Genomic DNA, 23,328 nt, shown 5'->3' on the forward strand with positions numbered 1-23,328 from the left:
CAGCGGTAGGGCAGGCACTGCGGCTATGCGCCGGCTCGGCGGTCTCAGCACCGCCCCACCGCCGCCGCCATCGTGCCGGTCGCCACGTCCTGCACCTCCCCCTCCCCTCGGGCCGACACGCAGGCTCCCCATGGTAGTAGGCAGTGAGGGGCCGGGGTGGGATGCGTTCGAGTCACGCTGGCACTCGGCCCATTGCACGGGGGTGGTGGCGCAGACCTGTATGCTGTCGCGGGCCGCTCCGACACCACGCCGCCCACGGACCTCGCCGCCGACACCCGTAGCGACGCCGCGCTCAGGCTTCGCTACGCCGTAGGTGCTTGACCCCCTCCCCCCGGCTCACGGACCCGAAGTGGTTCGGCAATGCGGGGTGGGATAGCGGGACGGCCCCTGGCCACCCCCGCACCGAGTGTGGAGGGGGAGGGGTGCTAGAACCTGAGGTGCAGCGCGCTGAGGTGTGTGCGTTATCTGAGAAAAACAGACAGATGGGGATGGTGAGGAAGTCGAGAGGAAAACGCTGAGTATGCTTTCCAAAGTAGTGACTGACACAATTTTATCACGGTGGAAAATCCGGCGGACAGCGGCGGCTGTGTAGTGCCTTTCACATTTGACTCAGCTGATTTGGCAAGACAACGTGACCCCTGGCTACAGCTGAAGCAGGCACAACGGCAGAGTATTGCAGGTCGCCGCCTCAACGAATACCACTGACGGCTGTGACTCTGAGGATGGGGAGGCAGCAGAGAAACCGTTGGATGTTGCGGCTTCGGCAGAGGTGGCACGGCGCAGGCTGTGACTCTTGTAATTGACGACGGGGGTGGAGGTGAGGGAATAAGCAGATGCGGCAGAGATGCACTAAAAATGCTCTTTGGTGCCCATTCTTGTAGTAGGAGGGGGTGATCTGGACGGTCACGCTCGCGCAAATCAATGGCACGTAGGCGCTTTCTTTCCTATCAACGTTGCGGTTACATTATCCAACCTGCACAGAGGTGACTGGCAGCAAAGGGTAAGGGAAGCAGAGAAGGGAAAAGACACACAGTCTTCATTGCCCACCCCTAGTAGCTCATCATAGTGAACTCCTGCACGTACGCAAGATCTCTGACAACTGGCTTTGCCTTCGCCGGTCTTCTCCATCGGTCACAGAGCGAGATACTGGTGCCCACATGCTTTCATACCCAAGCTGCACGCCAACTGCCGCAACCGTCGCCGCGGGCGCAGCCATAGCCGCTTGCGAGCATTCAGCTGTGCGATGGAGTCGCCACAGGCGGTCAGAGCCTATTACCGGCGTCGCTGTCGCGCTTGGTGGATGTCCCTTTCTTCTATTGAGATAGGGCGCGCCGAAATGGGCTGCCCATGCTGCCACGTCGCTCGACCTTTTTCTTCGCTAGGCGCAGCGTGTTCACTTGCATGTCCACTGCAGAGGGGCTGACGTCACCGTCCTTGACAGAACGGGCTGCGTTCTCCTGGTGGTCGTAACTGGAGTCATCTCTATGACCTGTGGTAGAGGAAAATCGTTTACTTGTTCGTTGAGAGAGAGAGAGCGAGAGTGGAAGGATTGCAATGCTGTAGAGTGGCGTTATCATGTACACAAAAATGATGCAGTAAGCAACCATCGCCAAGTGTCCTTTTTCTGTTGTTGTTCGTCCGGTGTTGGCGCCGTTCAGCGGTGCACCGCCGTAGGCAGCGCCGTGTTAGGGTCACGCAAAAGGCAGAAAAAGGAGGGAGAGAGCTCGACGGCGAAGAGAGAGGAGCACCAAAATCCCGCCCGCTGGTGGGGGGAGGTAAGGGATGTTTGTGCAGGTGAGGATGGCTGCAGCACAGGAAAGCGAAGTCATCCGTAGCCTATCACCGAGGTCATCAGTGAAGGCAGCATCTGAAAACGAAACACAACACACACACACACACACACACACACACACATATGCACTGAGATGCGCGCCTTTTTGCTGACGAGGGATGCCATGAGCGACAGCACTGCGCATGTCAGGCGTGCGTGGAACTCGCCGGTGCGCTGCCCGCCCCTACGCTTTCTTGCTCTTGTCCATCTTCCGCACGTACACCACAAAGTCGTCCATGGTCACCGGCCACGAATCCTCGTCGTCGTACGCATCGTAGTTGTCGAACTGGGTAAACAGCAGCAGTTGCGTCCAGGTGTCAAAGGAAACCCCGGAATGCTCAAGCGGAACCTTGCCCGAGGTGTTCTCTGTCGCCTTCTCGTTCAGGACTGTGATGAAGTCGAGCCACTGATTAATACGTGGAAAGCACACATATGCCGTGAACTTGTGACGCGCCTCCTCCGGCGGGAACGATACTGGGGTTGCCGAAAAGAAGCACGACCACAGCTCCTTTGCGCTATCCACGCGATCAGAGGCGTCGTTACCTTTCAGGCACCAGTTGTACAGAAACTGGTAGAACCTCCTGCACTTCTCCTCGCTGTTCCGAATGGTATCGTTGAGGTCAACGATTGCGCCATGAGCGGCGGCGAATAAGGGGGCGTACGCGTTCTCCTTGGTGGGCGGGGCGGCGTTGCGGGGCAGCTTGCTGACGAGCGCCGCCATCCACGCCACAAAGTGTTTCTCTGATATTTTGTAAATCCGCTTGGAGGACTCGTCTACGGCAAAGGCCAAAAGATAGAGCGAAAGGTCCTCAAGGTTTAAGTGAGTCACGTTGGCTAGCGACTCAAAGTGGCCAATTTCAAGGAAGCGCTCGACATCCCCCTCGGCAGGCACGGGGATTTGCTCAAAGATGTAATCAAAAGCCTCCTGCGCCACGTTTGCCTTGGGCGACTCATTGCCCCTCGATACCTTTAAAAAGCCCATCAGAGGTGCAACACGATGGCTGCGTTGGAGAGCAAGTATAAGTGCAAACGCCACAGGTCTGCACAGCAATCGACAACAACAAGCAAGCAGGAACTGCAACAGAGCAGGTCACGCGAGGGCTCGATTGTCTGAACTGAGAAGAGAAGATAAAGCAAGCGAAGCGGATCGCTGTAGGCGGCAGAGATACCAAGTGCGAGCCTGCACAGAGACACACAAGTAAAAAGAGCGAAACAAATGATGCTGGTGGATGAGAAGAGGGGAGGGAAGAGAGGGCAAAGAGCTCTAGAGAAGACGAGGGTCGGAAGGGGTGCGTGGGAGACAGAAAGAAGGAGGAAGACCGACTTACAGGGACCACCCACACATACGTTGCCACGCACAAATGGTGCTTGTTTCAGAGGGGATATCGGTGTTAGATAAGATCACAAATCAAGACACACAGACGCAACAAAGTGGTGCCTACGTAGCCAATGCCTGTAGAAAGGGCGATATAAGCGAATGCAACCTGTGCAGAGCGATACACGCTCAAACGCGGTTACCCCGTGGGAAAACAAAAGAAATGGTTGTGCGTCAGTATTGGGCGCTGTTCCTTGCAGACACCGCAAGCGACACACACCCACCCACCCACACACACACGCATAAAGCGCAAGATGTTCCAACTGGGGAGGAAGAGGTATGGAGAGAGGCAGAGGAGGGGGTGTGATGGGTGTGTGCGTGTAACCAAAGAGGTAACACACACGAGGAGGTGCAAGCGTGCCATCACTCTGAAGCGCGCAGACAGCCAGAGAGAACATGAGGGACTTTAGAGAGGCGGTTCGGGCAACGTAGCTCTCCTTGAGAGCCGGGTTGAGAGAACAGGAGGGAGAGAACCGAGTCGTCGAGCGTGACGCCTCCAAAAGACGCCGCGCTTCTTTTTTATTTATGGTTGCGGTGTCTGTGGGATAAGGGTGAGTGATGCGCTACGGTGACGTACACAATTCGTACGAGAGGGGAGGTGACGCACAGACCGACACCCCTCCCCCCTACACGGACACACCCACACACACACCACACACACACACAAAACGAGGCAAATCACAGGTAAAGACGCGGAGCAAACGTTGGTATCAGAAACAAAAGACAACTCGGCGCTAGTGTTGATTCAAAGGAGCCTCAGTTTTTACATTTTAGCGGTTTGTAATGTAGCGCATCCGGGCCGGATCCGTTCGCTTGACACAGTCGCACACAATGTGAATGTTGCACTTGCGCTCCCCTGTTTTGACCCACTTGCCACCTTTACCTTGTCTCACCGCAAAGCTAACGTTGCGAGAGCTCATCATCTTCAGGTCCCCGCGCTTGTGCTTGATCTTGCCCTTGCTAGTAAGCTTGCGCGGGCGATCAGCCATGGCAAGCTTCCGCTTCTGCTTTGGGGACTTCTTGGTGCGCTTGCCCATTGTCGAGTGAGTGCGTGCGTGTGCGTGTGCGTGTGCGCGCGCGCCTTGTTCTCGTGTTCCTGTTCTTCAGTGAAGAGTAATAACTGAGAGAGATGCCAGAGGAGGTGGGGGCAAGGCATAGAATGTTTTGCACACCATCGTTTCACAGTAAGAGGAGACGAGGTAGGAGAGGAACGAATGGGGGAGAGAGGAGGCGACATACACATGTGTGAGCATTCCGAGAGGCGCAGATGCTCAAGATCGGCAGCCGGTAGTTCACTCTTTGGGTCCTACTCCATCCCTTTTTTTTTTTTCGTGCAGGCTCGACTGCTTCGTTCTCACCACCACCTTCACTTCTCCAAGACAAAAAAACGAGAGGCGCGTCAGACGTGAGCACCTTTTTGAGTGCCGTCATTTCAAGCTCAGCTCCACAACGCAAAAAAAAAGCCAAACGCAAAAGCTCGAGGTGTCAAAGCAGATGCTCACACACATCGACTGGGTCGATGCGTCTTGTCCACCTAGCGTGCTGTGGCCCGCGCTGAGAGAGGGAGAGAGGCAGAGACAGGTCTCGCGTCTCCCCTCCCTACGTTGAAGAATCACACACACACACACTCATGCAAACGCAAACATACATCGAGACGTTAATGTGAAGCAGCAAAATGTAACAGTCGCATAGCCTCCGGCAAGTCGCTGCACTGCCGAACACACTCGCAGCACTGTATGAGCTGCTCCCCCTCCAGGTCGTACCGCCGTCCCCACAGGTGGGCAAGGAGTTGGCGAATGGCGTCGTGCTGACACGGACCTGTGTAGCCCATCTGCAGAAGCGCCTTCAGTGTGCGCAACAAGTCTTCGGCAGCCATGTCCGCGCTGTGCGTCTCCACCGCAGCGCAGAGCGGCTCCAGCTGGTGAGGCTCCTCCGGCGACGCCCCGTCAAGTGTCGCCGCCACGCGTGTCGCCACCTCGGCCAATGCGGAGGGTGCTTTCCAGGCTGTAGTGCGGAGGTGCTGTAGTTTGATCTGCTCTGTCAGCTCCAGCACCCGTTCCTTTGGCACTGTGGCCCACGTGCGCAGCAACACCTCCACAGGATTCTTGTCCGACTCCAGCTGTGGCGCCCGGGGGATGCGTGGGTGATTCTGTATGCCACAATACAGAAGCGCGTTCATGACGTAGGGACCCTCGTGCGGCTCGATATCCTTGAGCTTTTCCGCTGCAATGTCGATACTCCGCTTGACCTTGGCGTGCCACGTCTGACGGAGTTCTAGCGGCACCTCTTCCACGGTCATGCCGCCTAGGGCATAGAGGAGCTTGCACCGCTCTGCTGTTGTGAGGCGGCCAATGCTGCGGCGGGTCTGCCGCGCTGTCATGAGTTTGTACTTGGGGTGCTGGATGCCAAGGCAGGTGAGGCTATGGCCAACATCAATGTACCACTGCGGCGGGAGGATGTATTCATTGTCGTTCAAGGGGTCGGCAATAGCTCGACGCGCGTGAGAAGACAATAAATGACGCGTCTGTTCATCACGTCTCTCCGACTGAGCAGACGGTGTACAGGAGGAGGAACCTTCGCAGTTGCGCTGCTGCCGCTGGCGCGCGTGGGGGGTGCGAAGTGCATGTAGGAAGACGCCATTCATGAGTCTCACCTCGCTTGGCGGTGGCTGCCGCAGCATTGCGAGTCCGAGAACATGTTGCCGAATTGCCTCTGCGTTGCACCTCTCGGGCTCGATCAGACTCGAAAAGAACTTCTGATGAACGTGGCGATGCTGCAGTGTGCCGAGATGAAACATAACCTGGCACAGCTGCTGGCTTGACAGGATTGCGTGCTGAGAGAAGAGGACATTGCAGCTACGATTGCACACCTCGGCATCATAAAGGCCGGTCTGCGCCATTGTTGCGAGGCACATGCCGGCATCTGTGCGATTCAGCTCCAGCTCGCGCAGTGATGTCAACAGGCCGCGTGCGCCAACACAGCGCTGTATCTTTGCTTCCATTCGAATCTTCGCCTTCGCCGGCAGCAGGCTGCCCTTGTCCGCGCCGACGGTTGGGAAGTGGAACCCTTTACCGTAGACCCGACTGGTTGCCTCGAGGAGCGATAGCACGCTAAGCGTCGTCGGCCTCTCTCGCCCCAGCGACCACAACTGCATGGCATGATGATACACGGACAAGAAAACCGTTCCAAAGCGGCGCACTGGCACCGGGGCGGTTGTGGCCGTCGGAGACTCTGATGCTCGTGACGCGCCAACGTTGAAGTGCGATGGGAGCTTTGTCAACTCCAACAGGCGAGCCTGACACTCGTCTAGGGAGCTGATGGAGCGAAGGAGCGAGCAGAGATCGTTCAGGTTGATCGAACTGCCAATGTGGCCCCCATCATTGTACTTTGCTGTGAGGGTCGCGCAGAACTCCAGCGCGTCCAACGCGGGCAGCACGTCCTCGTACGGCACGAAACGCAGCACTGTCGCACACGACCGCAGCAGCTTCGGCACCAACATGGAAATCTGCGGGTTCACTGAGGATGGCAACTCGATCGCCGGCAACTGTTCTCGCAGCAACTGAACGCCTTCGTGAGCCAGTAGAAGCGGGGCACCGCGGCGCTGAAGCAAGTCCACCTGTATTCGCGAGAGCTCGGCGCACAGGCCAGCCAAGCTGACGGCGTGCATGATGACCTGAGTGTCCCTTAGTGGGCCTACCTAAGGTCCGATGGACCAGGGCGCAAACGATGGGGTAATCGCTGCGATAGGAAACACCTTTTCGCACTTCCCCCTCCCTCTCTACAGCTGTAGCGAGAATGCATAACACGCAGAAGTCATCGACAACAGGCAGGGAGAAATGTGCGTAAGAAACGGGGAGAGGGCGAGAGGGAGGAGGAAGAAAAGGTGGGGAGTACGAGGTAGATGAAGGGCAGGAGGCGGAGGGAGAGGGGCGCCCTGGGAGTGTACTGCGCTTCAGTGGGAGAGGAGCGACGAACCAACTGGGGGCAAGGCTACTGCAGCAGCTAGACAAACGAACAGGCCTATTTCACCCGTGCCTCAACAAGGAAGCCGCGCGCAATGCGAAGAGATTGTTGGTGTTCCGTCATCTGCTACGTGTAAGTGTACAATACCATTCGTAGTACGCAGTGAGAAGGAACCCCTGGACAGCGGTTCTCTTCTCGCACAGAACAGCAGTCTATGCGCCAGCAAGGGGGGAAGACGACATGCTTGACTGACTCGGGATGCCGATTGCCAAGTTGTAACCGTAGTAGTACCCCCCAGCCGCAATGGAACCTTGGCGACTCACCGAGGAGGCGCTGAGAGAAATGCTCTGTGCTAGCTGGTATGGGGATATTGAGTGCAGAAGCTCCTGCGAAGAGCTCGGCGAGGCGTCGATGTCTTTCTGCCGCAGGGATTGCGGGACGGAGTGCTGCAGCGCGTAGGAAGCGAAGTCGCAGGGATCGTGACTCTGCGACGCGGCGGGGTCTGGAGGTGTTCGCTGCGAGCTACGAGCTCCGGTGTCCTGCGACGATGCTGCGTCAGAGTAATTGTGGAAGCTCGAATCGCGGTGGTGTGCCTCGGTGGGGTTATGCAGCCGAGGGTGACGGAAGGTAGCATCATCGGATGAGGACGATGTGGTCCCTCTGCTCTCGGAGGAGACGGGACGTAAGCCCGGCAACGGATTCGTGCGTGACACGGTGTTAGCGCACCCGTCAGGACTGGGCGCCTGCGCTGCAGTTAGTTTGCCTCCAGCACCACGCATATTCACAGCAGTCGAGACAGAAGCGGGGGGGCTGTTCAGTGACTGCACGCTAATGGGTTGGCGGACACCGAGGATCACGCCCCCTCTGTACGGGGTCGAGATGATTGTCTGCAGAACATTCTGCCGCTCTGCCGTATCCGCTCCAGTGCTCTCCTCAGAGGTGTCACTCGAGGATGACGCGTTTTCCGGCGCATACGAGAGTGCACTCATCTGCAGACGCGGCTGCTTGTGTCTCTCTTGCAAAGAGGAGTCCTGCTGTGGCGGTGCCCACGATGGGGTCCACGTAACTGGGGCTGCCTTCGTTCCTGCTAAGGTGTCCTCCAGAACATGGCTCAAAGCAGGCGAGTTGTAGAGTGATGGCAGGGCGCTGTAGTTGTAGATACCTTGCTCACTGTGAACAATGCTGTTTGCCACACTACCGTGTGGCCAGGCACAGGAATGGAGGGAGCCGCGCTTGCTGGACAGGGGCGACTCTGAGAATCTGTGTAGCATCCCATCGCCGGGGAGGGGAGCTGAGAGACTCTGGTAGCCCATCCCCTCCGCTTGGCTCAAAGCAGTGCGGCTCTCTGTCTCCTGTTCTGATGGCGGCCGCTGCAGTTTACGTGAGGTGTCTGTAGCCGACTGGCGGTGCGGAGAGGCGGCCGCTGTCGACACTGTCGCAGGTGCACTTTTCTTCTGGGTTTTAGCGACTGTGCTAGCGTTCATGACATACATGCGACGCCGTGTCGACTCTGATAGCGATGTGGCCCCCGAGCAGCTCCGCAACTCCGCCATTGGCATCGCAGCGCTGCTATCCAGGGCTTTTTCCTGCTCGTTTGCCGCTGGTGGCTCCTCTTGTGTTGACGTCTCATGGATGGAGACGGCGCTCGTACGACGCTGGTCGGCGAAGGGGGTTTGACCGGACCCCTGAGCCACTGCAGGCTCAAGACGCACCCTCTGGTCATCCTCTTTCACCACTGTAGACTTCTGGGGGGAAGAGGAGGACAATGAGCGTGCTGGCCCCGTCTTCAGGTGCGACACAGGGCTTGTCGGCTTGTTATGGTGATGGTGTGAGGAGGCTAACGTGAATGAGGGTGCGGCGGATCCCTGTGGCCGACTTCTTGGCGACGTGGCACCTGAGCCGGATGGAGAACTGCATGACCCAGTCCGGCAAGAAGATTCAGGTCTGCGATTTCTCCGCTTATGACGGGAGTGGCGTGACGTCTTTCGCCTTTGCTCGCTGATGGTGTCTTTAGCACCGCTGCACTGCTGCTGCTGGGCCAGAAGCCGTTGTATCAGCGGTAGCAGCTGCTTGTATGAGTCTACGGTTACCTGTAAATCTGCCAGGTCACCCGAGTTGGTGGCTGTAGGAGGTTGTGCCACGTGCAGTGGGTCAACGTGGCGGTGGTGGTGGTGACCTGGAATAGGCGCCTCCATCACCTGTGTCACACGGTGCACCATGAGACGTAGCCGCGTCACCTCCGCACTGAGGTCCTCCACCTCCTGTTCGAGAATATCCATGTACATGGCAATGAAAAGAGCTCGCTCTTTCTCTTGTTGTGCTCGTGGAAGAGTTACTAGAAAAAGAGCACCACCGAACTATGAAGGCGTAGGTAAAAGAGCGACTAAGTGAGGGTTATCTGAAAGCTCTTCCTGGCCCAGAGCGAGGGACGCGCATAGAAGTGGGAGAGCTGAGGCCGTGATGGGCGATACGGAGCAGGACGTGGCATCTCACATTCTCCCTCCCGCCGTCTCGCAGTGATATGCGGGCAACAGGGGACACGAGTGCCAAGCGAACCCCACGCTCAGCTTAATGCTGCACTGCAGCGAGCTGGTCGAAGCAAAGCCGGGCACCTGGTAATCTTTTGTATGTGTGTGTGTATCAGCAGCGACACGTGCGAAGAAATAGCGATTCTTTGAGTTGTCGTACCTCTTGCCGTGACCAATCAAGTCAACGGAGTATTCCGTACCGAGCGAAGACGCTGGACAGGGGAAGATAGGAGTACTCCGCAAAGTGAAGCAAACTCGAGGCGGCGAGCAGACAGAGAGAAGGAGCCGCAGTATTTTCAACAGATCATTAGCAGTCTAAGCATACCACTGCACTTAAGACTGGATGTTGCAGTCTTCAACACTGATGGTGTGCAACAAGGCGATATGATCCCCAACGTGATTGATTGCTACACGCGACATCGTGAATAATGCTACACATCTCTTCGTATTTCCCAAACAAGTGGAGTTGTTCCTCTGTGAGGAGAGGGAAGCGAAAAGGAGGAATGGCGCCGCAACACCAAAAGGCAAACAGGAAGGCAGAGGAAGGCGAGACAAGAAAGCTGGCTCGCCCCAAATGTATGGGTGTGTGTTGAGTCATCGTCGAAGCAGACACTGCTGGCAATCCAAAACGAGAAGGGTGAGTGCGGGTACAGCTCTAAAAGGAAGGAGGTGATGGTGGTGGGAGGGACAAGGGCGCGGGAGCACCAACGGTGAAGTTGGCATCGACCCTTTTCGAGGGAGATAAGAGCGCCGACAGTCACAAACGCACGCACGGTGCGCAGCAAGAAAAAGCGGAAGGGGGTGAGGGCGGCAGGCCAGAGGAAGGCAAAACGGGAAGCGATGAGGGGTAACGACACGAGAAAAAAAGGAAAAAAAAAAAATAAGGCGTCGAGGGAGTCTCACTTCGCCGGTAGGCGACGAGAGGAAACGCCCCCAGCTGGTGATAACAACAGGGGTAGGTAGACTGACATCAGACACCAAGACGGCGCCATCTCCCGCCAGCCAAGTACAACAGCTAGAGTAAGAGATGACAAGGACTTGCAAGTCCTCGGCGACTTTGAGAGGGCGTACTACGAAAGAAAGCGAAGCACCACCGATTTCCCCTATTCCTAGGACACAGCAGGGTAGACCACCATGAGCAGAGCGGCCTACTCTATCTCTGCTCATTCTCCCATGACGCTTCGCTTTCTGTACAACGCGGTACACAGCCTCGATTAGCCACAACCCACTTCACCCCTCTTACAGATGCGACAGTCGTGGCTGCGTCGCCTCGGCGCACTACGTGACGGGCTGCTTCCTACCTTTCATCCAACCCAGCAAGTCCGACACTGCGGTGCATCCGTTAGCTTCGTGCACCTTTTAAGTTCCAGAATTGATCATGACGGTGGGGATGGGGAGCTCCGCCTGAGAGGGGCGCGCCTCGACTGAGACGTCGCCCTCGACAACTGTAAGGTGGCCCACCACCTTGCGCGCAGCTCTCGTGCGGGGGGGGGGGCCCTTCTTGGCGTTAAAAGCCTACCGGAAGCAGAAGGCATCGTGTTTCATGGTGGTTTCGGCGTACTCCTCTCGCATCCTAGTAACAACGACCACGGTGTCAGATATGTGGAGGTTGAACTCAAACCAAGTTTTGGCAGGGACAGTTTTCACGGGGTTGTCGACTTGGCTCTTGCTATGCGCGTCGTGGTTGCAACCGACCTTGGCGAAGTCACAGGCCTCGGTGACAGTCGTCGCAGCGTACTAGGTGGTGTCGCTGATCATGCTGATAAGCGCCATGGGTGAGTGAATCGCCTACTCTTTCAGGGTGCACCACCGCACCCAGTGCATCTTGCTGCTTGGTCCTACGCACATGCCGCCGTCATCGATGAGAGAGGCAGCGGTGCGCAGTCTTCTGCGCTTTCATGTAGTTCGTTACGATCTGTACCCCAGCACAGTCAACCTCCTTGCGGTAGAAGAGCACCCCAATGTTCTGACTTGGCATGCGTCACCTCGAGCACTCTCGGCACCCCAGGCAGTGCCACTGCGAGGAAACCCTTCGCGTCCCACGTGCCCCGCCTGTAGGGATTGCGGTCCTTCTCCACGAGATAAAAGGGGTTGCTGTCCCATCTCTGATTTCCCAATCCTGGAGCATCTACATCTTCGGAGGAGAACATGCCGCCGTCGGTGACACCGTTACCACTCCTCTGTGGGCAGAAGAAGTCCACATTGTCCTCCTCCACGTTCTAGACTACCTGCATGTTGTGCTCGATCAATTCCAGTTCGTCCTGCACGCAGTTCGCAGAGGTAGGCGGTTTGGCTTGATGCACGCGGCGTCGGCGAATCTGACCCGTTTCGCCGCGCACCTTCTTACTCCACTGGGGTACATGGCGTCAAAAGAGAGGTGAGGTGAGGCGGCGGTAGGGTCGACCAAGGAGACACGATCTGACGGAGCGGTAGTTTGATAATCGTGTCCGCTCTGCTCTTTTTTTTTTCTCGATTTCGAGTGTCAACTAATGTGTATGTGTGTGTTGTGATAGGTGAGAAGCTGCGCGGCGGGGAGAAGGGAAACGGTGCCCAACAAATGACACGAGCGTGCAGCGGAGGAGAAATTGAGAAGGGGGAGAGGCTGAGACGCATTTTGAGGGGAGACTGACCCCCTACGCCAAGAGAAAAAAGAAGACGAGTGCACTCGGCGAAGGAGACAGCAAGCGACGACAAAGCAGATGAATCATCCAACGGTACGTGCACGTTGGTTAGAGCCTTTTTCCGTTGATGTGAATTTGTCGTCGCACATGAAGTCGGTGCAGCTCGAGAGGAGGCACTCACCATAACATCCTGCAGCGTGAGAACGTCCTAGTCATTACTTATGCATTGACTCCACTGATCGAGGTTCATCATAGGAACTGACCGTAGTGGAGAGGAGCGGCAAGGGCAGCAAGTGAGTGTTACAACGCCCATGCTCGTGTCTTACAGGCGACCCCCAACGTCGCCACGCGTCCGCTACTCATCCTGAAGAGACATCGCCAAAGACGCTACTCCTCTTCAATCCTTGAGTCGTTTCTGTAGAAGTGCTCCGTGGTGGGAATGCAAAACTCTCGTAGCACGCTCGTCGCGTAGCTGCCGGGTGGAAGCGAGAAGGCGACCACCAGCACTTCCACTGGCCCTGCCGACTCCAACACCGATGCTGCGTCGCCGACGCTGCTGAGCGCCGGCGTCACGATACCCTCCGCCTCGCAGTGCCTCTGCCAGTCGGACTTTAGCACAGGGGTTCGCCAGGTTGCCACCGTCTCCATGCGCAGGGTAAAGTCCTTGGGTCGAACCCCCAGTGTGCGGTACGTGCCGTGGAAGTGAAACACCTTCATCAGCCCCAGCGCCTGCTTTGACGTAAAGTCGATGCCCAATTCGGCGAGCACGGCATCGTAGTCGTCTCGTGTGCAGCCGACGGAAGAGGGGTATATGAGATCTTCATCTGGGCCTGGTACCGGCAGCAAGACGTCCTCCAGACCAAAACGCGCGCAGTCCTCCTCGCTGGTCAGGCGACGCACAGCTGGCAGTTTGCAGGCCTCAGGGCTCTCTGTTAGTTGCGCATCCCTGCCCGCCAGGCTCTTCTGATACGTCGATTCAAGCACGAGATCGCCCACCTCGGCGTGTCTTCGACCCTTGTCGGACAGTCGCGATGAAGCCAGGCGGTTCCACACGAGACTCTGCACGGCGTGAAAATACATCATCGCCATGGTACGCGCGATGGCCTGCAACGAGCCGAGGTAGTCGTTCGGATTCCTCGACAGGTGTTTAAGGATGTCGCGCTCTGAGTAGCAGTAGTACGGCGTTGCCTCTAGTGCTGCTGCGTAGTCGCTCGCGTCATAAAAGTCCACCACCCGCTGCATCGCTGGCACTAAACACGCTTTGGAGGACAGTAGTAAGCGAAGTCCCTCACGGAGACGCCCCTGCAGAAATTGGATGCCGACGTCACTGGTCAGAATCTTCGTCGTGCCGAAGCGCTGCGGACCAAAGTAGTTGATGACCCCCGCCTCTCGCACGACACGCTCTATCTCGTACAGGTGCGGTGGCGTAAGCATGGGGCACGTGGGAGTGGCACTTTCGGCGGGCGACAGCGCGACAGGGAACACACGGAGAACGATACGAAAGTGGTTCCCGAGAGCGTCGCCGAGGCGCAACCCGTGCTCCTCCTCGGTGAAGCCACAGACCTTCATTACACTGTGTTCTCCGAAGGTGTGACTGTTGATCGTCTTGAGGTGCTCCACTGTTGTTTCGCGTATAGCAGCGCGTTGCAGCGTGACGGCCCGCTTGTCCTTGGTGCCGCAGAATTGCAGCTGTCGGGAGGAGAGCTTCAGGTGATGGGCAAGCATGCGCAGTGCCTGATTGCTGTCCATGTTCTCTTTGTAAAGGGTGAAGTGGTGGTACTTCGGTGCCGTGCGGTTAGTGCGGGAGCGACGTCGCTCTTCACGCCGATCTGCCGCGTTTGCCTTGAGGACGGTGACGACCCCATCCACGGTGTTACTGACGTGCGTGTCCCCAAGACACGCCTTGATGGCCTTGTGCAGCTCGGCGCGCTTCTCCTTCTCGGTGACGCTCCGCAGCGGAATCGTCTTGGTTGCATCGGCCAGCCCGACAAGCAGGTTGGCAAGGTCCTCTTTGCTGATTAGGGGGCCGATCACCTCCGTGACGGAGCTGAACTTTGCTGCCGAGCTCGTTTCCGCGTTCTGTGGGGCGGTTTTCATGGCGTCATCGCACTCCTCGGCGGCACGAGGACGCTTTAGGAAGCTAACGGATGCACCGCTGTGCACACAAGCATCTCCACTCTTGGCTGAGGCACTGCTGCCGAGCTCGAGCACAAGCGGTGCGCCATCGCCGTAAGAGGCGGGAATTTCACGTACCTCGAAGTCGGTGTAGAGCGTCTTAAGCGAAACGACAGGGAGTGACTCGACGACGTCACCGCTGGCATCGCTGCTGTACAGTTCTACAAGTCGACGTCTTGCGCCTATGCTCTCCTCACGTACCTTGTGCTGGTATTCCACTGTGGCGAGAAACTGCGACAGCTGCTTGGGGTTCATTTGCGCCAGTGGTAGAGCCTCTGCCCAGGTGTTGCGATGTCGGCGCGCACGCGGTCACACGAACGAGGGGAAATCAGGAAAAAGAAGAATGGGCAAGGGAGAGAGAGAGGGGAAGGGGTGAAATGGATGACCCAGAAGAGAGTGTGTGTGTAGGTGGGGAGGAGCAGTCGCTAGGGCGAGGTGGTCGCTTTACCCGCAGGTACGGCAATAAGAGGACGTATTCGATGCGCCCTTCTCCTTGAAGAAGTCGTTCTTCCTCCGTAGGCGGACCTCTCCACTCAGTCGGACTCCTTTGTTGAGACGCACACAGCCCTCCTTGCACGGAGGAGACGCAAACACACATCCCTCCTCTTCACGCACTCTTTGTTCGGCGATGTCGCGGATGGTGTTGTAGAGCCCTTCGCTGCCCCGCAAACCATGACCATCTCACCTGATTTCACTCGAAGGAGCTGAGTTGCAGTGCATCAGAGCAGGTTGGTCTAATCAAAGTACACATGAGCAGCAGCGGTAATACAAGGAACGAACCGCTGCGCGAGACGCGGCGCATGAAGGAGATCATAGGAGAGATAAAATGATCGCAGAAAAAGTCCGCTATTGACGTCAGCACAACACACGACGACTCACAGATGCAGCGACACGCACCAGCGCCAGCATGCACACATTCCTCGACCTCAAATGAGCTTCTCCCACTTCTTCACAATCAGCGGCAGTTCGCGTGCCACCCGTTGGGCCGTAGGCGGGAGTTGCAGGTACCCCTCGCATGCCCACTGCGAGAGTGTGAAGAGCAGGTGAAAGAGGTTTTTGTGGGCCTCATTTCCCTTCCCCATCGAGAGGACAGACGACACCAGACGACCCATCTCTCGGTGTTCCGCTGGTGTCACCCAGCCAGACCCACACAGGGCCGACTCGGCCGACAAAGCGTAAGGGATGGATCGGGCAGGCAATGTGGAATGTTGGCCACCCGCTGTGCTCTTCGCCGTCTTGCTCTCTGGGGTCGCTGTCATTTCGTCCTCACGCTCTTGCAGCCACGCTCGCAAATCCTCCGAAACAACTTGCGCCATGCTGCGCAGCTGCTTCGAAGCGGCGTCGTAGGCGGCACGCTCGCCCCGCTGTTCATACCCTTTACACCGCGCCGTCATGTGCTGAAGAATGAGAACCAAAAACGACTGCAAATTTGATGTGGCCACCAACGGTGCGGCCGACCTGGACGACAGCAAGAACATCGCCTGCTCCACAGCCGAAACAGGAAACAGATGCTTGATCTCATAGTCCATGAGCACCACATTACCGATCTCTGGAAAAGACTCCTGGAGGCCCAGGCACTCTCCAAGACGTGCCAAGACTTGACGCGTATCCTCGGCAACGAACCCGAGGCAAGACGTTGAGTCCCAGGCGGTGATCGAGGCGGGGCCATACCGATTCGCGTACAAGACGCCACTAGCAGCCAGAAACCGCCGAAGCAGCGTCGCCGCCGCCCTGACGTTCAGCGGGGTGCTATGAGTGTCCTCCTCCTCGGACACGTACGGCGAAATCGCCGGGGCGGTGCACCGCGTAGATAGCGAGGGAGTCGCCACCAGGGAGGTACGACGGGCCATCGGCGCCGATGTCGGCGACGCCGCTTTCTTGAGGACCGCGGCGGGGAGAAGCTGAAGCTGCACCCGTTTGCTGGGACCACCTAGCAAGACCTTCCACGGAATGGTGAGGTGCGACTGCAGCTGCGTCAGCGGCACGTCACCCACAGTCAAGGAGGGTACCTCAGAAAAAAAGAGGATCAACTCGACCAGCTGCCGCACTCGCTGCGTACGCCGCAGCGGGAAGCGCGGGGTCTGGGCAAGCACTTGCATCCACATCGTCAGCTGCACGCGCAGAAAGTTTGGCACGAGCGGGAAGAGCAGCGCGTTGTCCCTTGTCAAAGCAAGACTGATTTCCTGAATGAGAAGCGCCCGGTCGGCGTTCTCGAGCGGTGCAACAACGTGCAGCAACATCCGCTCCAATAGACTGGAGAGCCGCTGCACACTGTTCAGGTAGTCACGAGAGGTGCGGCTGCCGGACAGCAGGAGACCAGACGGGGTACCGTCGACAGGAAAAAAGTTTCCATCAGGGACAGCGTCTGTGTCCCAGAAAAAAAACGCCACGTCAGTAAGGGGGCGCAAGATGTGTTGCAGGACGGTCATGGCTACGAGAATGAGGCACGACTTGTACACACCCGACGCGCTCCTCCTCAATGACGCGCCAGTGCCACACTTCGTGGACGTTGAGCTCAGCTGCTGCCAGAGCTGCTCGATTGGCCGAAGTGCCTCGTTGTGAAACCGCTCCACAGCCCACTGGCGGCTGTCAATCCACGGCAACGACTGGACAACAACGGCATCTGGGTCGCTGACGCACCCCGCCTCCCCTAGCAGCGAGAAAAACGCGGAAAAGAGCGGGAAAAGACGCGCGGCGTCTGCATCCGCGTCCGCTCGTGGCACCGTGAGCCCGTCAAGGAGCGTGGCTGTGATGCCATTCCGCTGCAGGTACACCTCAATGACGTCTCCCTCAGTGTGGTTAGCCGTAGTTGCCGCGTGTTCTCTCCTTCCACTAATGTCGCAGATAGAACCGCCACACTCTGTGTTCCGCGAGTACGACGGCTCGACAGCGCTCAGGCGGAGAAGCAAGGCCGCCATGTCGTCGGAGGCGGCGCTGTCACTTCGCGCCGGATCTTCTTCTCGTGGTACAGAGGTGCTCGGCAGGGGCGACACTTTGGAGAGACTCTGCCACAGTTGAAGCAGCTGCCGAACGCGGCGTACAAGCAGCTCGCTTTGGGCAACGGTGGAGCCCGGCCGTCGCAGGACAAACCGCGCGGCGCAGCACCACACTAGGCCTGTCACGCAGTCTACCGCTGCGCGAGTCGCCAAACCGCCGTCGACGGAGATAAACGGGATTGGGGCCCGCGCCAGTGCCGCGGCGAAGTCCTCGTCAGAGAAGCTGAGCAGCGTGGCGGCGAGGCATCCTACTGTGGTGCTGCAGAGCAATGCCGCAAGGTCACGTCCTGCTTGCCGCGCCACCCACGTGACCGTGATGTGGGCGATATCGTCATCTGCGCAGCCAACATCCCGTAAGGCGGGTAGCTGTGTGAGAAAGCTGTCCACGCCCCAAACCCCAAAGACTAGGTCCGATAGGGGGCCGAGAATGGTAACGCTGCCGTCTGCATCTTCGGCGCTTTCGACGGCACTGCGCAGAAAGGTGGGGCGCGTCGACCCCACGTAGAAGCAACGGAGAAACGCAGGAAGGGGCATGATGTTGGAGGGGCGAGCCAAATGCGGTGCCACTCTAGCGGCCTTTGGCGCGTGTACCCTAGGGGGTGGGCTGCCTGGCCCCGCAGCAGCAGACGCATGAGGGGGGCCGCGCATCATCTGATGCAGATACGTAGACACGTGCTTCTTGTAGATGCTCAGCTCGGTGGGGTGTGCGGCAAGAGTGGCGGCAACATACGCATCCATCGTCTTCACAAAGGCAGCTACGCCGGGATGTGCTGCGATAGAGAACGTCGCCTTCCACAGGTCCGGTGTTATAAGGGCTGAGGTCCACTGGTGTGGGTCAAAGTAGAGGGTCGCAGCGACGTTTTTACAGGTCAGGAACCGCTGGTAGTTCTCCACCAAGCTTGCATACCGTTGGACGTAGTGAAGACACTGTGCCGCGGTTACGCCGCGCGGCACCACCGTGGGCGCGCCGTCGAGAATGTCCTGCATGGGGCACGGCATCGGCGTCGCGGTAATCTCCGCATACCCTGGCGCAAATTGCCGATGAACTGTTTCGCAGAGTACTGCCAGCTGCTTCAGGTAGGCGCGCACCTCATTGCTGCCAGCAACAATGAACCCTCCCTCTGCGGTGGTCAGTTGTTGTATGTGTGGCTGTGGCAAGGGCAGGCGCAGAGCAAGCTCGAGAAAATCGTCCGGTGTCTGACAACCGCGCAGCACCGACGTGCTCAGTGCACACGCCTCGCTGTCGGGCCACACCGCGGCTGCTCCCCATGGCGGTGATGCGGGGTGCGAGGAGCGCAGGCGAGCGCGACTTGCCCGTGAGTTGTCGAGCACCCAATTAATACCAACACGGAACACGTTTCCCTCAGGGTCCATTAGTAGCGCGGCGGTGCCGCTGCCGCCACACGCGGGAGCGGGTCGGTCTTCTCCGTGTGAAGCTGAGGCCCTACTTGCTACTTCACTTGGCACTCCAGAGCATCGCAATAGCACACTTCCCTTCGGTACATGTCGCGCGGCGAGGCGCTGCCACGTCCGTGTCGTGTACACCTCGACTGCGCGGCGGAGCGGCAGGTACACGACAAGCAACAGGGCGGCCCTGGCGCCGGCGAGCTCTGTCCACCACCAGGTAAACTGCGCAGCGCGACAGCCCTTCAGCACCGCAGCCACTATGCCGCTTTGCACGTCCGCCACGTAGATGCGGCCACCGTTCTCGATCGCGAGTGCGGCCCACCGATGTGTTGGGTCCACTTGAAGCGCCGTGCATTTTGCGTCGGCTTGCAGAAGCGTGTGCGTGGGCGGTGCCGCAATTTTTTTAAGGTGTGGCTTGCGCTCCACTGTCCCCGAGGTGCCGAGGGCTCTGAACCACAGCGAGCGGGCCATGCCAGTTACCATGCCCTTTACCGCCTTGACCGTGTTGGCTGCCGAGAACCCCGAGGGCGCAGGCTGCAGGCGAAACGACGAGAGGAGCGGATTGGTGCCACCGACAAGAAGCACATCAGAGAAGCCGTGCGGTGCTTCCAGCGGAGACAGCAACGGCGACGCGCCGCCGCTGGAGGGCACTCTCACAATGTCGGCATCGCAGATGGAGAAGGTTGTCGACTCGGCCGTTGCATACTTGGTAGTCGCGGTGCAGCTCTCCACACTCGAGTAGGAGCCCGGTGGCGGCGCCAACACCGATACGTGGCTGACGTGGGCCGCAAACTCGCTGGCAGGCCCGGCGACTGGAAAAGTGCTGGTGGACGTTTCTGGCGACCACTCCACTATGAGATGCGGGCGACGGCCGTCAAGACGGTCGAGGGAGACGCGCACAAACACATCCAGCGCTACGCGGGAAAGCTCGACTACCTTGCCGCCACTGTGCACGACATAGACACTGGTGACGCCCGAGTGGACTGTTGGAGATCCAGATCTCTCTCTGGCTTCGGCAGAAGAGCCACTACCCCAGTCCGAGGCCGAACCGGTTGACAGCTGTGAGAAGCGAAGGGATGAATTCCACCGCAGGGCGTCGGATCGCTGGCCCACGACAAACTTGACTACCGACTGATTCACAGCGGCACTCTTTTCGCTCCTCGGCCAGACGGCCGCCGGTTTACCGCTACTCGCACCAGTGTGGACCGTAGAAGTCGTGGTGAGGCGATCGCCTCGTCGCTCATCATCGAAGAGATGGTGGTATTGAAACTGGGCGATGGCCAAGATGGTGCCGCGCAACGCGTTTCCCACGAGGACAGTCCCATTGGAAGTGCCAATGAAGAAGTGCACGTATACGTGGTGAATCGGCGTCGGTGGTGCGCCGTCTACAGTACTCATCCGCTCAGCGCTGCCTTCTCGGGCCTCAAGGGAGGTCGCAAAAGCCGAGTCGAGTGGCTCGCGAAGGAGGGCAACGGTCTCAATCACGCCCTCGTCTTCGGCAACGAGTTGAATGATTCGCGGAACTCGAAAGCCAGCCTGAAGCGTCGTTGGTACGTTTACTGTGGATGCGTGTCTTATTGAGCTCGTCGAGGACTCTGAAAAGCGTCGCTGTAACTCGTCTTTGCGCGTTACAGTGAAGGGGTCCGAGATTCCGTCAGGCGAGGTCGTTCCCGGCCGCAACAGCTCCAAAAGACACCTGTTCTTTGCTCGCATAATGGTCGCAATGAGATACAGCCCCGGAAGCACCTCCACTACAGACGGCACCGTATGCGAAGAAATCCCCCTTTCGCGCGGGGTAACTGTGCCCACACTGATTAGCTCAAGAGGGGTCTTGCCAGCCATTGGGTGGACATTACACTCTCGGTATAAAAGGAGAGAAAGAGAGGAACGTTTCAACAAACAGCGAGAGGGAAGGGAGAGGCAGGGGAGCTACAGCAACACAACCCAAACTCCACCCGAGGCGGTTGCGTAATGAGGAGGAGGAGGGCAATCCACACTACAAGGTAACAAACAAGCCAACAGACAAGACGCAGTGGGTGATTCGAACTGCGGCACTGCGGTGATGTCCCTGCAAAGCCACGTCGAAATCTGGGCGTTTCCCGTGGGCCTTGGCGGCAACTAAACAGCTCTCCATCCGATGCATGGAAAGGATGAAAAGAGTGAGACAAGGAGGGAGAAAGCGAGAGGAGGGAGAGGGGAGTCAGATGGAGAGGTTGCATTGATATTGCAGGGAGAGAGGAAAGACGAGAGCACGCGTCCCTGCGATGACTTGGGTGAGAGGGTTGCGGTGACGTCGAGCGTGGCGGGGGGGGGGGGGGGGGGGGGGGGGGAAGAGGTCATCCATTCCTTGAACAGGGCTGCTGTTCTTTTGAGTCCCTCGCATACGGCCGATAACTTTCTTGCGACACATGGGGTCGTAGTGCGCCATCGTTTGTCACTGCGCACCACAAAATCAGAGGGAATTGTGAACGGTGGAGAGAGCCATTCTACTAATGTGAATATGCATCATCACTGATGCATGTCTAGGCACATTTCGCGCAGCTGTAATGGTGGTGGTGGTGGGGTGAACTGCAGAGAAGGAGACGCGATTGGCAAGAGGGGCAAAACAACAACGAAACGTGAGATAAAGAGTACCCAAGGGGAGAGAAACGAGGGAGGGGGGCTGTGAAGAGCAAGGTGGCGCACACTGCTACTTCTTTGGCGGCCCAGCTGCACCGGCGGCCGCACTCCACTCCTTGTTGTCCTTCGCCGGGGCGGCACTCTCCGCTGCGAGTGGAGCGCTCGAGTTCGGGGGTTCCCACGTGACGACGGAGTTCAGTATCACGTTGTTCGGCACGCACAGAACAGCCTTCTTCTCATTTTGGAGGTAGATGTAGCGTGTGTCCCAGTCTACAACAGTGCCAGAGACCATGGTGGGACCAACACCGATGGACACCTTGTTGCCCGTGCGGAGCGCTCGCTGGCCAGAAAGGGCGATGCTGGCGACAAAGTTCGCTCCAAAGTCCTTGCACGCAAACCCAATCGTCGCGCCGGTGACTCCTGCAGCGGCGATGAGGGGTGCTGTATCGACGCCGAGAGTGCCTAGCACTGTGAAAGCCAGCACCCCCTCCACTGCCAAAGCGGACACGCGGCTTGCGATGCTGCGTTGCCCCGCGTCCGTGATGATGCCTGTACCTTCGTAAAGCGAATTGAAAAAGCGCTTCATTCTCTGCTACGCTGTGCGGCCCCGCTATCGTTAGCTGCTACGGCTGCGCAAGGGTGAGTCATGTGTGTGCGTTGATTTTGACACGTGAGGGTCGAAGTGGCGCCGGGGTGGGGGTGCGCAGAACGACTTGGTAGAGGGACATGTGCACAAGTCGACGGGGGAGAGAAGAGAGCACGAAAGAACAAGCAGCAGAGGGAGAGGGAGGAGAGAAGTGAGAACCGTGCCGATCAGAGGCCGAGTGCTATAATGGCCCAGGGAGCATTCGTTCAAGTGGAGGACCAAAATGTCAGTGCACTGTGAGGCGCGAACCGTATATGAAGGACGGAGCCGGGTGATGTGCACCCCTCAGTGTGTTCGAGTCCGCAGCAAAGGGGTTTGCGGCGAGCCAATGACGCTAGCCACGCCGAGCTCACCTCAAAGGCGGCCCCACACAAGCGAGTTTGATCCCCACACAACCCAATAAGCGCTATCACCCCCTGCACACTGGCGTACTCGAACATATCCGCAGCCCTGCGCCTGGCCTCCTTGGGTAGCCCTCTTTGAGCTGTAAGCGTGCACGCACAAGCCACTAGGGCATCGCCGCGGCACACTCTCCTGACGGCTCGTACGCTATACTACGCCATTCGCTTGCCCTTTCTGGCTTATCGAATGCCCGAAATGTTTTTGGAGGTCGGCCTTTCCCATTAAATACTACTCTCCTACCCGCTCACTAACGTCGTCATCGTTTTTTTTTTTTGCACAAAGACGTACCTCCACACTCGCACAATCGCAGGCATACACACCCACACACACCCACACAGACCGATAGTGGAAGGGGGCGTCCGTGGATGCCCACGACCTCCCTGGTTTCCTTTCAGAAGGAGGTGTCCGGCACAGGGAGAAAGGGACATGTCATTAAATCACAAGGAAACATTTAGATAAAAGACAATACACTCCACGAAGAAAAAAAAAATCAACATCGCCAGAGAGCAGCAAAAAAAACGAAAAACTGTTGCCCTTATGACGGTGCATCGCGCACGCAGCGCGGAGCTATTTCGGCTTGGCCACCGTTTCAGCTGTCACAAAGAACACGTGGTGCAGGCACAGAGTTTTCATTTTCTGCGCGCGAAAGGACCCTGCCAAGCACACCCTACCCTGATACACGCCGCGGCGGACAAGAAGTGATGCAGAATGGGGATGCATGGCTTAACATACAGCAATGTTCGTGCCGATGAGGGAGAGCGCGCG

The 23,328-nt window shown here is 58.0% G+C and overlaps 7 protein-coding genes across 7 annotated transcripts; all 7 read right to left on the bottom strand.

The window, feature by feature from the left end:
* Positions 1-2,015: 2,015 nt before the first annotated feature.
* Positions 2,016-2,813, bottom strand: LBRM_35_5990 (conserved hypothetical protein; the record flags this gene model as incomplete). Its single annotated transcript, XM_001569162.1, has 1 exon — positions 2,016-2,813. One exon carries the CDS (start codon positions 2,811-2,813, stop codon positions 2,016-2,018), a length of 798 nt encoding a protein of 265 aa, XP_001569212.1.
* A 1,163-nt stretch (positions 2,814-3,976) lies between these two features.
* Positions 3,977-4,243, bottom strand: LBRM_35_6000 (phosphoprotein lepp12; the record flags this gene model as incomplete). The annotated part of the gene is made up of 1 exon (XM_001569163.1): positions 3,977-4,243. The coding sequence occupies one exon, from the start codon at positions 4,241-4,243 to the stop codon at positions 3,977-3,979; it is 267 nt and encodes an 88-aa protein (XP_001569213.1).
* A 620-nt stretch (positions 4,244-4,863) lies between these two features.
* Positions 4,864-6,873, bottom strand: LBRM_35_6010 (conserved hypothetical protein; the record flags this gene model as incomplete). The annotated part of the gene is made up of 1 exon (XM_001569164.1): positions 4,864-6,873. One exon carries the CDS (start codon positions 6,871-6,873, stop codon positions 4,864-4,866), a length of 2,010 nt encoding a protein of 669 aa, XP_001569214.1.
* A 508-nt stretch (positions 6,874-7,381) lies between these two features.
* LBRM_35_6020 (conserved hypothetical protein) lies at positions 7,382-9,454 on the bottom strand (the record flags this gene model as incomplete). Its single annotated transcript, XM_001569165.2, has 1 exon — positions 7,382-9,454. The coding sequence occupies one exon, from the start codon at positions 9,452-9,454 to the stop codon at positions 7,382-7,384; it is 2,073 nt and encodes a 690-aa protein (XP_001569215.1).
* Positions 9,455-12,705: 3,251 nt separating this feature from the next.
* LBRM_35_6030 (conserved hypothetical protein) lies at positions 12,706-14,748 on the bottom strand (the record flags this gene model as incomplete). The annotated part of the gene is made up of 1 exon (XM_001569166.1): positions 12,706-14,748. One exon carries the CDS (start codon positions 14,746-14,748, stop codon positions 12,706-12,708), a length of 2,043 nt encoding a protein of 680 aa, XP_001569216.1.
* Positions 14,749-15,419: 671 nt separating this feature from the next.
* LBRM_35_6040 (conserved hypothetical protein) lies at positions 15,420-20,738 on the bottom strand (the record flags this gene model as incomplete). Its single annotated transcript, XM_001569167.1, has 1 exon — positions 15,420-20,738. One exon carries the CDS (start codon positions 20,736-20,738, stop codon positions 15,420-15,422), a length of 5,319 nt encoding a protein of 1,772 aa, XP_001569217.1.
* An 847-nt stretch (positions 20,739-21,585) lies between these two features.
* LBRM_35_6050 (conserved hypothetical protein) lies at positions 21,586-22,101 on the bottom strand (the record flags this gene model as incomplete). Its single annotated transcript, XM_001569168.2, has 1 exon — positions 21,586-22,101. One exon carries the CDS (start codon positions 22,099-22,101, stop codon positions 21,586-21,588), a length of 516 nt encoding a protein of 171 aa, XP_001569218.2.
* Positions 22,102-23,328: the final 1,227 nt, after the last annotated feature.

Source organism: Leishmania braziliensis, chromosome 36 (assembly GCF_000002845.2).
Source record: "Leishmania braziliensis MHOM/BR/75/M2904 complete genome, chromosome 36".
NCBI lineage: Eukaryota > Euglenozoa > Kinetoplastea > Trypanosomatida > Trypanosomatidae > Leishmania > Leishmania braziliensis.